This window comes from Sorex araneus, chromosome 1 (genome assembly GCF_027595985.1).
Source record: "Sorex araneus isolate mSorAra2 chromosome 1, mSorAra2.pri, whole genome shotgun sequence".
Classification (NCBI taxonomy): Eukaryota; Metazoa; Chordata; class Mammalia; order Eulipotyphla; family Soricidae; genus Sorex; species Sorex araneus.
In genome coordinates, this window is record NC_073302.1 from 364,754,326 (window position 1) to 364,766,657 (window position 12,332).

The window sequence follows — 12,332 nt, forward strand, 5'->3', positions numbered from 1 at the left end:
CCCTACCTGATGTGCTATCGCTCCAGTCTGGTGATTCAATACAATTTTAAAAAATTACTGTTTTGAGAATATGAAATAGTAATAGAACCATTATCTTAAGCCAGAATTAGGGATCCACGTGGGGTTGAACGCTAATGCAGGACACATTTTGTGCTCTGTAAGAATTAATAGAAATAAAATGATTCTCAAAATCAAATTTCAGGATGGATAGCTGAAGAACCACTGAGGGTATTCAACAGTCTGATCAGAGTCTTGAAAGTAGTATTTGAGAATCTGAACTGACAAGTCTTTAGGGATTCTAAAGTGAAGCAAATTTAAAGGATTACGAATCTAATGAGGGTGAAGCATAGAGGAGTTAAAAAATGATGTTATAATTGGTGTTACAATATCTCAACTACAACAGTAGTGTTTAGGAAAGATCGTTATCTAGCTTGAGTATTATATGTAGATTTATATATTTATATTCTACTCTGACATTGTCTATGGGTGTTAGAGGGAAATCTCTTAGATTTAAAATAGAAGACAATAAGGAGTAGACTGAGTCTGGAGTGAATTCCATTCCAGTAATCACCACCAGTAATTTTCTTTTTTGATGTTTATTGGCCACCAGCATCTATTAGCTTTCTTTTCTTTTGTAACCCAAGAGGCTAGCAACTAGAACTCTTTATTCTCCCTAGCGAGGGTAAATTAGTCACCCCAAGAAACCGAATCAAGTGGAAAAGTAACGTGCGAGCCAATGAGAGCACTTTTAGAAGCTCCAGCCTGACAGCTCAGAGAGGACTGGCGGAAGAAGATTTAATTAGCTTCATTCAACGGGACAAAGGAGGCCATAACAGTTTAGGGCGGTCGAAAATACAGTGTGCATTACGAGGTGAGGTGTTAAACCTCGGTAGAGCCGACCGGTAACCAAAAGACCCCTTGACCGGAGAACCTGGAGGCACTACGAGTATCTCATTTTCCCTGACCCTGGAGAAACGGGCACCAATAGCGGAGGTTCCCGTAAGCAAAATGGCGGTAGCGCGCTTCAAGAGCCGGATCAGGTGACGCCGCGCCGAGGCGCTCGCTTCCCACCGGCCGCCCCGCCTCCTGAGCCCTGACGTCACGGGGGGGCGTGACCGGGCCGTCGGCGTTTCTAAGGAGGCTCGGGAAAAATCCAGGGATGCTCATGCGCAGTGCGGGCGGTCAGACCTCCTCGCGGTCCGCCCCGCCCGGCAGGGAGGGGTTGGGCCGGGAGTCCAGCTGCCGTCGCCGGCCGGGGCTTCAGTGACTTCCTTGTTGGGAGCCCCGGTCCGGCTGCGTCCACACTCCTCTCCGGGACCGCGAAACCCGAGTCCCGCTCGCAGCCGCTCCCTCGGCCCGTCGCCCCCTTTTCAGCATAGGTTCTTAGCCCGCTGTCCCTAACATGCCCACCCCCCGCAGCACCTCCACTCCCAACCCCCTCCCCGAGGAGATTAGGAACCTGTTGGCAGGTAAAGAGCGGGAAGGGGGCGGGTAAGGCGGCGGGGCGGGGGGCGGTGAGGGACGGCGAGCCGGTGGGGACAGAAGCGTTCAGAGTCGGCGCTCTCTACCCCGCGCGCCCCCTCGGACCCGTGGGGGCGGGACCCGCGGCGGGGACGCGGGGAGTTGGGCTGGAGAACGGGAGTGGGCGTGTGTGGAAGCGTGGTGCGGGGATGCTGGGGAAACCCAGCCTGATGCTCTCAAGGGTAGAGTGCATGCCCCCGAAGAGGGTGATGCTTGTAACGTGTGTGTGTGTGTGTGTGTGTGTGTGTGTGTGTGTGTGTGTGTGTGTGTGTGTGTGTGTGTGTGTGTTTCAGGGGTTGGGAGGGAGCAGCAGGATGTGGAGATGTTGAGAGTTGTCTGAGCCACAGGTGTTAGGGGCATTGGGAGGATAGGGAATAACACTTCTACAAACTGCCGTTTTTTTCTTGGACCTTCAGTTCCGTCAGTGGTCCAGACTTTGAAAAAGGGCTCAGTTCTCAGGAGACCACTCATCTCCACGCCGAGTTACATTTTGCCTTAGTTGGCAAGAAAAGGAAGGATGTGTGAAAATTCAACTTCCCGTGTCACACCATGAAAGTACTTCTGTTTTGCACTCTCATCTTCCCCTTTTCTGTTTTCCATGTATAGCAACATTTTTTAGAAGTTACAGATGTGGGTCGTCAAGGCTATTATGAATCCACCGTGTTAGATAAGGAACTCTGTTTTCACCAATGAGACAGTTTTTATTCCCCTAGGAGGCTGAAACTGTATCGTTTTAAGGCAACACAAATCTTGCAGTTCACGTGGTCTGGAGAGTTTAGCATTCATTGTTCGCGTTGTTATCAGAATTTTGGACACTGAACTTTGCTGACTTTGAGTTGTCTCAAATATTTACATTTATTGAATATTGGATTAAGAGGGTTTTCTTCCATGTTGGTGTTACAAGATACTTGTTTTTTATCTCTTAAAAAGCAGTATCTAAAATGTGATGCGTAATCCAGTAAATTACTGGTCATAGAAGTTTAAAACCAAGTCTCCTAGTAGACTGTTAAAGCTGTTTTGGGGTGAGCATCGTGAATATGTTAGAGACAATAAAATCAGCAGTTTGTGAATATAGACTTAATGTGAAATTACAGTGCGGTGAATGCATTTGTGGTAGGATATAGTAGATTACTTGTTGTCATTAATGGGTACCAATAAGGCAAATATGGGAAGAACTGTAAGGGCAGATTAAAAACAGCTTTCATTCAGCTATGTGAGAGTTTTACCAGAGTGCTAATTTTGTTTAACTACAGTAAGGTTGGAACTGGTAGTTTAGAAAATTATTTTAATGCCAGATTTTGTCAGTGTTTGTCATTACCCTCCCTCAAAGTTTCTAGCTCTGAAACTTTGAATTTAAGGAGTTAGTGACAGACTTTTGAGTTCATGGTCTTAAACTTGACAGCTCCTGTAGTGGTGTTTTGTTATTTGGATCCATAATCATATATCTGCAAATAGTGTGTTACAAAGGTTAAGAGACCCCTGCTTCTTTATCTGAACCCCATACATTGTAAGAATTTCAGTTGCCCAATTTGTGTAATTTAAATCTAAGGTCAGAACTACAGCATACTGAAATTATATGGTGCTGCTAACTTAATTGTATATTTTGCAGTTAGCCAGATCTTGCTCCTTCATGTATTAGCATGGCAGAAAAGTCATGACATTTTGAGTCATATTACTAAAAGTCATGTAACAAAACATGAAGTACTAAAAACAAATACTAAAACATTAAATATTGAAGATGACATATTTAGCTTATTTTCAGAGGATAGTTTTAAGAATTATAGTGTGCTGATATATATATATATAGAGAGAGAGAGAGAGAGAAGTAAGACAACTTTGGAGGCTATTGTCAAAAAGTGTACATTATTTGACTGCAATTTAAATATTTTTTGAGGTTATAAAGATTTCAAGGATAGGTGGTCTTAGAAGTCTTTTTCCCTACGTTTTAAAATTTTTGTTGTTTTGAGTATATACAATGGTTTACCTAACTCATTTGTTAAATAATATAACACATGATTAGGTTTAAAATTATTACAAGTATGTAGAGGAAGAGTTTGTATTGGACTGAACTGTAGAGGGATTGATGTCTTACCAGGTACTTTCTTTGAAACTGCTGGTAGGTGGTGGTGGATGTAATTAATAGATGAATGCTTTTAGAATGCTTGGCACTATGCTAGAATTTCAAGGAAGAAGATAAGGAACTAAATTTATCAGGCATTTAAAATGTCTTGTCTTCAGAAACAAAGAAAATTAAGCCTGGAGATAATACCTATCAAAATGATGTTGCTTGGACATTTCACTTTGTGGTTGATGTGCTTATCTCCCAAATAATTGCTATGCAATATTGTTGAATATTTGACATCTCAACCACTTGGAAGGTGCTAAGACATATTCTTATCAATATATTATTTTCTTTCATTATCATAGTTTTAGACTTACTTTTCTGTATTTGTATCCTGCTTTTCCTTTTTCTTTTTTCTCATTAATACGAATTTCTAATGAACTGCAGAAACATAGGGGATATTTCCAATTCATATTTAATGACACTTGAAAAAGTGACTGGTTTGACTATTATTTATATTTCTATGGAATTGGTTGTTTATATTCTGAAAGGTTAAACTTTTTATACAAGTATAGAATGATTTTGTTTCATCTGTAGAAAAAGTTTTACAAAGTATTGTTGTTAAGAACAGAATTTAATTGCCATATACAGTGCAGACAACTTTTTGGGGGATTTTGGGGTCGGGCTAACAGTAGAAGAACAGGTTTAGCCTGGGTAATAATTAGAATCAAAGGTAATCCCAAATCTTGTCTATTTAATCTTCCACATCCAAATATTTTGACCAGGACTAGCAACAAGAATAATCTTGATTTATGGTTTTTCTTCTCCCCGTCCAGGAAGGCAAGAAAGAGAGGAACTAGAAAGAATCACTTGTTCCCAGCCCCCTTTATTTGTTTAATCACCCCATGAATACTGGAGCATGAGTGGTTTGATAGTCTTCATTGTTCTTCATTTATTTAAATAGGAATATATTTAAATAGAATAACTGTAAGGTGATGTTCCTTTTTAAAATAATGATAATAATAATAATAATAATAAAGCACTGTGAAAGAAAAAAACAGTGGGTGTCAGTGCTCTGAAAAACCAAAATCAAGCCAGTCTAAACCCAGAATAAACAAAGAGGCTGTATAGTTTGTGCACTGTGACCTTGAAATTTTGTTCACAAGGCAGTGTTGATTAGAAGTACTGCATTTTCCCTTAGAGGGAATTTCCAGAGGACTTTTAAGAAACCCTCACATGTTACAATCAGTAATCCCTCTAGGGAAACTAGATAAAGAATGCAGTTCAGCTGAAACTGAGGCGGACTTCTGGAAGCCGACAGGACTATAGGATCATTTTCACATTTCCATCGTTTTTATTTGTAATTTGATAAACACTCTGGCTTTATTCTTTTCTATGAAAATAATTTATGCTATATCTAGTGTCATAGCTCTAACTTCCTTCTGGGGCACTGGCTGAGTCTGTAAAGGGAAGAGTGCCACCTATTGAGCCCCCACTACTCACCTACTTCTTCAGCACCTGGAATTTTCTACACAGCAAAAGCAAGCCCCCTTGGGTAGGAATAACTACAAGCATAGTGTGTCTCTGGGAACATCTGGCCTCAAAATGAAGTCAGTCTATGGGCACTTGGAAGATTCTTCCAGAAATAGGAGTATGTACCATCAGTTAAGGGACCAGAAATTTATATGTTCTTGCATAGGTCAAATAATAGATGAATTAAGATGTGAAGGTAGAAAAATTATTTGCTTATCTTAATATAATACCCTATATTTCCTTGAGAGGGAACTTTGGTTTGTCTTCCACATGGCTTTCCAGTGAAAGTTACTAAGATTACTAAATAAAGCTCTTGATAGGATTACAATTTTTATGGTTACCCAATTTAATTAGCATATATTTTCTTTACAAGAAGGGATCTAAATATACCATAGAACAGACAGAATATAAAACTGCTTCAAATGGTTTTATCTCTGTGCTATCAGCATTAAAGTCTTACTAGAAAGAAGATAGAAACAATATGGCAGGAAAGGCCTCTGGTGATTTGAAACACAGTTCAGTTGTTGCTCATAAATTTAAGATTAAGTGTCATATATGGGTGATAAAAATGGCATAGGCTAGTTTTTATATACTCATTACTCACTTAGTTTGTCTTTTTCAATTAAAGCCGAGTCTATCTTTTTCATTCCACTGAGTTTACATTTCTTTTTCAATCACACTCTGAACACATTACAATAGATGCTGCCTAACAGTGAATATAGTGTAAATCTCAGACTAATGTGTAGTCACTGTGGCTTCTTTAAAAATGCATGGTAAAAATATTTTGATTATTAGAAGGTGCTGTTTATCATGAGCCATTTTTTAGAGGTGAAAGATGTTCATCTCTATTCTTCAACAGCCCCGTTTTCAATCAACATAAATCACTTAATCTTTAAAGCTGATTTTGGAAATTTCACCAGCTGGTTGGATTGACAGACTCAGGTATATTTTCCCCAATATGCTATGAGAACACCTTTTGCCACTTATGTCTCTCCTTGCATCTTCAAAAAGTCTACAGTCCAGCCATAACCTGTAAAAAGTGCTAGGTAATCAAGAGATCAAGAGAAAGTCATTGATCAGAAGAATCAATAGCTTTTCAATTAGCCATTTCCCAATTTGGGACATTTGGCTCCATTGATCTACACGTGCTAGTTCAATTGATTTAAAAAATTTATTTTTATAACGTTGTTCACGATGATTTTTATGTTTTTAACTGTGGGCGTTTGGTTGGAACATACTTCTTTAACACATTGAAAAGCTTGTCCTTTTGTTCTGATGCATCTATATTACAGACTGGGCTCCTTCCCAGATTAAGTTTGATCAAGTGCCTTGGTGAATGCGAAGTACACAAAGATGTAGCTTTAAATCCGTTTGTATAGGGGTGTGATTGGCTTATTGGCTTTAAACCTTGATTTGGAGCTAAGCATGTGGCAATGAATTTGCTCTAATTCTTGCCACCTTCTCCTATGCCAGGCCATCGGAGGTTCTGTGTGTATATGGTGTGTATGCCTGTGTACATGCATGATGTGCCTGCTCATGGAAATACTGCATGTTTGAGGGGAAGCAGAAGACACCAGGTGTGATCTTTGTAACTCCTTTAAAGCTCCAGCTGGAAATCATATTCCAGGCTGTTTGCTGGTGGAGAACCAAAAGGGCAAGTGGTCAGACCTTGGCTCCCTTCAGGAGTGGGAATCTCTGCTATGTGTACTCATTTTCAAGAAGCTGTCAGTGTACTTTGTAAGAATTTAAAAACTATGTTGTGTGTGGTTTCAGCTTTTTACTCTGTGATCCATATGTAACTTGGTAGAACGGAGGCATTAGCTGTGTTTGTGTGTGTGTATGAGAGAGAAGGGGGGACAGAGGGGAGGAGAGAGGGAGAGGGAGAGAGAGAGAGGGATGAAGAGAGGGGGAGAGAGACAGGCAGAGAGTGGAAGGGGAGAGGGGAGAGGTGGGGAGAGAGAGAGCTGAACGGAGTTCATCTGTACAAAAAAAAGGGGGGGGGGAAATTAAGCAAACAGCAGAACTGCTTTTGGTTTGTCTTAAGTGCGATTTCCCAGGGATTGCACTGACTTTAGCAGAAGTTCCTAACCTCGACAGCTTGAGGGTCTCTAGCCAAGACATGAGGTCATCTTTTAATTTGGTTTTCCCATCTTAACAATTTATCTGCTGAACAACTGTAAATCTCAGGCTTTCAGCGGCCTTCCCCCCACCCGGATCTTGACAGTTGTACCGGGAGATAAGGTTTACTTTGGACAGTGTTAAGCTGTCACAGGAGCAAAAGTCGCCACCACGCTAACTTTCACGGGGATAACTTTTTACTCCGCGAAGATTTGGAGTGGGGCTGGGGCGGGGGGGGGGGGGGGGCTGGGGCGGGGCGGCAAAAACCGATGGGGCAGGGCGCCGAAAATACTGGCCCTGACCTCTGCTGTCGCGGCTGGTGGCTCGACCTGGCTGGTTGTGGGCTTGGGGACACTGAGTTTTCGTGCGCGGGCCAGGTGGGGCAGGATGTCCCTGCCACGCCGCGTCCCTCCCTGGGCCAAGGCGCTGGGGAGCTCGTCCCCTCCCTCGAGGAAGAGGAACTCGTACTCCCTGGGCCTGGAGGGGGCGAGGAGGAGGCCGCCGACCTTTTCCTTGCAGTGGGATTACGGGTTTCCCCCTGCAGTTACGGGGTAGTCGGCCAGCAGTGTAATCTCCATATCAACCGAGGGACACGACCCCTCCAGGACCTTCGGAGAGGGCGAGCTGGCCATTTGCAGGGCTATTCAGCGCACAATAAGAGAAGCCTGCGTCTCTTCCCCCGCTGCCCGAGGAGCGCTCGCTCCGCCCGGGACTTTTATTGCCCTGCTCCTGAAATATTACTCTGGCCCCCAGCTGCAAGCGCGCACATCCAGCCCATTTGTCTGCCGAGGGCGCTGCCCTGAGCCCTGTGCGCAAAGCGCCGAGCTCGGAAGGGTCGGTCCAACACTCCCCGCAGCGTAGGTGGACACCCCCCCCCCCCCGGGCAGAGCAGCAGCTTCTCCCCAGAAGTCCCCCAGGAACCCCTTTCTGTTGGTGCGGGGTGGGGAGCGGGGGCCACTGCTTGCTCCGGGACCCTCCGAAGGCCGCCGGCGTGTCTGGGCAACTCGGTGCCCCAGGCCGCCTGGGTTCCTTCCCCGAAAACGTGAACGGGCATCATGTTCACGCTTTTAGGAAAACAACCCAGATCGCAAAAACCGAGAAACCAGTCGAGGCTCTGGGCACCAAGAAACCTGCACCCTATTTAGTTAAAATGGGGTGTGGGGTGGGGTGGGGGTGGGGTGGGGTTCCTGTTCTGCACGTCTTCTTTGAGAAATAATGCCTAAAGTCAGTGTGCATTAAATCTCTTTCTTTGCCTTAAGCCCCTCTCTGGATAAGTTTAAGGATGCATAACTTTTCAACAGACCGCTCGCTCAAAAAATTTCATCTTTTCTCTTGCTGAATTCCTGAAACACCCCCAGTCCCCTCCCCTCCCCCCGGAACAACAAACAGTGGATTCTCCTTGCAGGCTCGGACTTCTTAAGCAAATATTTTTAAGCATATCTCAGGTGCAAGGATCAGTATTGAATCTTTTGGAATTGTTAGGCAAACACTCTATAGAATATTCTTGCCTTTTTATGTATTTTGAATTTTTATAGAACTGAAAAGGACTCTTTTTAAAAGAAAACTCTTGGGCTGTAATTCGTTCAGTTATTGCTTCTGGAAATAGAAAATAGATCCCGTTTGTTTAAACCTGGATTGTATAATGGAAATGTAAAATAGGCAATTAAATACTCCTGGATGAGGGAATTAAAGACAAACACCGAGTGCAAGTAACGTTAAGTAGACTATTCACCAGTCATTGTGGCAGTGATTCGCCCAAGAACTGAGACTGGCTAGGAGAAAGAAGCAGCACCAATGATACATCCAGCTCCTTCCCCTACCCCCACTTCCTTAGGAGGTTTATTATAACCGGTCCAGAGAAGTCAGTCTTTTCCATTTTAGCTAACATCTGAATATTCAACCATCGCTAGTTCCTTCGTGCCCAGCATCATAAAGAGTTTAGAAGAGAACATTAAAAAAAAAAGTTTCCTTATTTTGAACTTGCTTTAGAAGTTTGGATCTGACTTGCCCTGGTACTTCGTTAAGTTCTCTTTACAACATAGCTCAAGAGAAGTTGCTTTCATTTTGCTTTGACACTTTCAATGTTAGTCACTAATGGACTTAAATCAGAAAGCTATTTTTAAAAAATATTTCACAGTTAAATTTTAATTATTTCACTTGTCATCGATTTACTGAAAAATTGTTTTGTGCATTTATTATGAATCTTTAGAATAATAGTTTAATCAGCTTTGCTATTGGATCAAGGTACTTTTGTAATCAAGAATTTTAGATCAATTTAGCATTCTATTTCAAATGCTTCGTTTTAAACAGCTAATTATAAGTACAGTTGAAGAACTATTAATTATATTTCTTTGAAATAATGATATGTAGCATTATTGTATTCATACCATCTCTTTTTTTTTCTCAGAGTTAAGAAACGGAATAGCTAAATAAAATGACAATAAAACATGCCTATCTCTTCAGGATGAAATACTGCTTATATCCATATCTACTTTGGAATTATTTTTTCTTAGTTTTTGCATACCTGGAGGTGCTGAGGGTGGCTGTTCCCGGTGCTTTGCTGGTTGAGTGGGCGTGGGAAAGCTCCTGGTGGTCCTGGAAAGCTACTTGGGGGTCATGAGGTACCAGGGAGTAAACCTGGAGATCTTGCATGCAAAACATGTGACTTTGACTCATCTCCCTGGCCCTGCTTGAAAAAAAATTATGTTTTATAAATGCTGTTATCCCCTGTGTTAACTTAACTTTGAAATTCTGAAAGTAAAATTTGAAATTATGCAATACTTCACAATAAGAATGGGGCTAGTACATAGTCAAGTCAGCGAGCATTTGTTGGGATTTTATATTTGAACCAGAAAGCAGAATAATCAAGTTTATCAAGGTTTTTTACAAGTGTAGACATTTTATATTTTTAAATAGAAATCTTATTTCTTAGTTGCTATATTTTAAAGTAGCATTGGGTGAATGTGTTCTTATCACTTTCCTTTATCTAAAGAGATATTACCAGGTGTTAAACCAAGCATGGACCAAGATCACACAAACACACAGAACTTTAACTGGGCACTCAGCAGGGTGGGGCTGGGGGCTTGGTAGGAAGGAGGGGAGGGCTTGATTTGGGAATCTCAGCTAAAAAAGGATTAATTCTTTTCTTTGAAACTTTAAAATGCAGAGACCTGAAAATGGATTACACTGGGTAAAATAGCTTCTTCCCAACCATGTTAGCTTATATTGATAAAATATTGTGAATGACCTGTTCATACAGGAACTTACAGAATGCGATAAAATGATAGTAGCACATGCATAAAAGCTCAGTGCTTGCTTTTATATGAGAGAATTTGTTTTATGAGGCACCATAGTTTATTAAAACTTGTGAGCTTCTTCCTGGTTTAATGATGCCAGACATCCAAATAGCATTTGCTGTGCTAAGCATAAGTAGAGCATACAAATTTTATTAGCTAAGTGGTGAGCAGATTTGTCCAGCTTTACCCTTTGAAACATACTTCAACTGTTACACTTTGGATTAATAAATAACTATAACAAATAATATAGATATTAACACTTATGGCAAAAAATCATTGTCCTATTTATCTTTGTAAAAAACAATTCTTTCCTGTAATTTACATTTTTTTATATTTCCTGATTTAGATGTTGAAACATTTGTAGCAGATGTATTGAAAGGGGAAAATTTATCCAAGAAAGCAAAGGAAAAGAGAGAATCTCTTATTAAGAAGATAAAAGATGTAAAGTCTATGTAAGTCACTTGCCTTTTTGTAATTAGCAGTTTAATAAGGAATTAGTTATTATGGAATGAAATTTGCATTCTAATTTAATTGGTGTTAAGTACTTGGAAAGGACAAAATATATTTTCATTATAATGGTTTTTTAAAAAACATGCTAATCACAGTGTCCTTTTTGTTGGGTGAAGGTATGTTAGTATGTATTTTTCTAAGAATTCTAGCAGAATGCAATTGTTTATTTTGATTAATTGGTTTAAAGGACATACATAGATAAGTTGAGAATTTTAATAAAAATGTAGAAAAATAGAATCATTTCTATTGTTATTTAAAATGAATAAAGGTACTGTTAGTTGTTGGTATTAAAGGTATAATCTGAATTTACTACTATAATAGGTCCTTTATTTCACTTTATTTTTGAGACATATCCCATGGGCAGGGCTTACTCTGGCTCTGAGCTCAGGGATCACTCCTGGCGGTGCTTGGGGCGCCGTATGGGATGCTGGGGATTGAACCTGGGTTGGCTGCATGCAAGGCTGGTGCCCTCCCGGCTGTACTGTTTCCCCACCTCCTATAACAGGTCATTTAAAATACTGTTTACTGTGCATTCATCAGCATTGTGGAAATCATTTGGAAATAGGAAATAATTTTAAAAATATTCTTCGTACTGTAGATTTGTAAAATAGATTTGAATTATTGTCACTCATTTCAAGCTGTCAGCTCTGATTTTGAACTTTATTTTGCAGGTATCTTCAGGAATTCCACGACAAAGGTAATTCCTTTGTAATTTCAGTAGGAGAATCTAACATTGGTTGAAATTTGATGTTTAGAATCACAATTTAAATTTCTGTATTATATGCTTAGACTTTCAAGATGAGAGTGCTAGCTCCCCCTGCTGAGAAAAAAATTAAAAAGCATATCCCAGATCTATTCTGTGCAGTTTTCTGGTACCGAAATTATCTGTATTTAACCTTTCTAAGCATCTGAGTGTGCTGGTGGCAGAAATTTGATAAGGGGGGTATATGCCTGTACTTACACTTCAGATACTTTGTAAAGTGAAGATTAGCAGGGGTAAGCAGTGGTAAGTTCAACCCACTTACCACCAAAGTAGTATGGGAGCAGGAAGAGGTATGGCTGGGGACTCACAGGTTGTGTGTCTAAAGCTCTTTAAATGTAGTGAATATTTCTGAGAACCTGAGTAGAATCTTTTTAGATCGTAGTTTTTATTATCCTTGTAATTCTTTTGATGTGACTCAATGCTTGCCTTGGCAATTTTCAAGGAAGGCAGTTCAGTTCTATCATTTTGAAAGATGTGAGAGGGCTGGTAACCCTGCTGTCTTCCTCTGGATTTGAAAGACAGCTGCTGA

The 12,332-nt window shown here is 40.8% G+C and overlaps 1 protein-coding gene across 1 annotated transcript in view; it reads left to right on the top strand.

Moving 5' to 3' along the window:
- Window positions 1-1,129: 1,129 nt before the first annotated feature.
- SKAP2 (src kinase associated phosphoprotein 2) overlaps window positions 1,130-12,332 on the top strand; it is a 191,435-nt gene continuing 180,232 nt past the window's right edge. Inside the window, exons 1-3 of the mRNA XM_004604065.2 lie at window positions 1,130-1,469; window positions 10,877-10,982; window positions 11,712-11,737. Of these exons, the coding sequence (XP_004604122.1) occupies window positions 1,403-1,469; window positions 10,877-10,982; window positions 11,712-11,737 (199 nt within the window). The 5' untranslated portion in view covers window positions 1,130-1,402. The remainder of the gene's footprint in view (window positions 1,470-10,876; window positions 10,983-11,711; window positions 11,738-12,332) is intronic.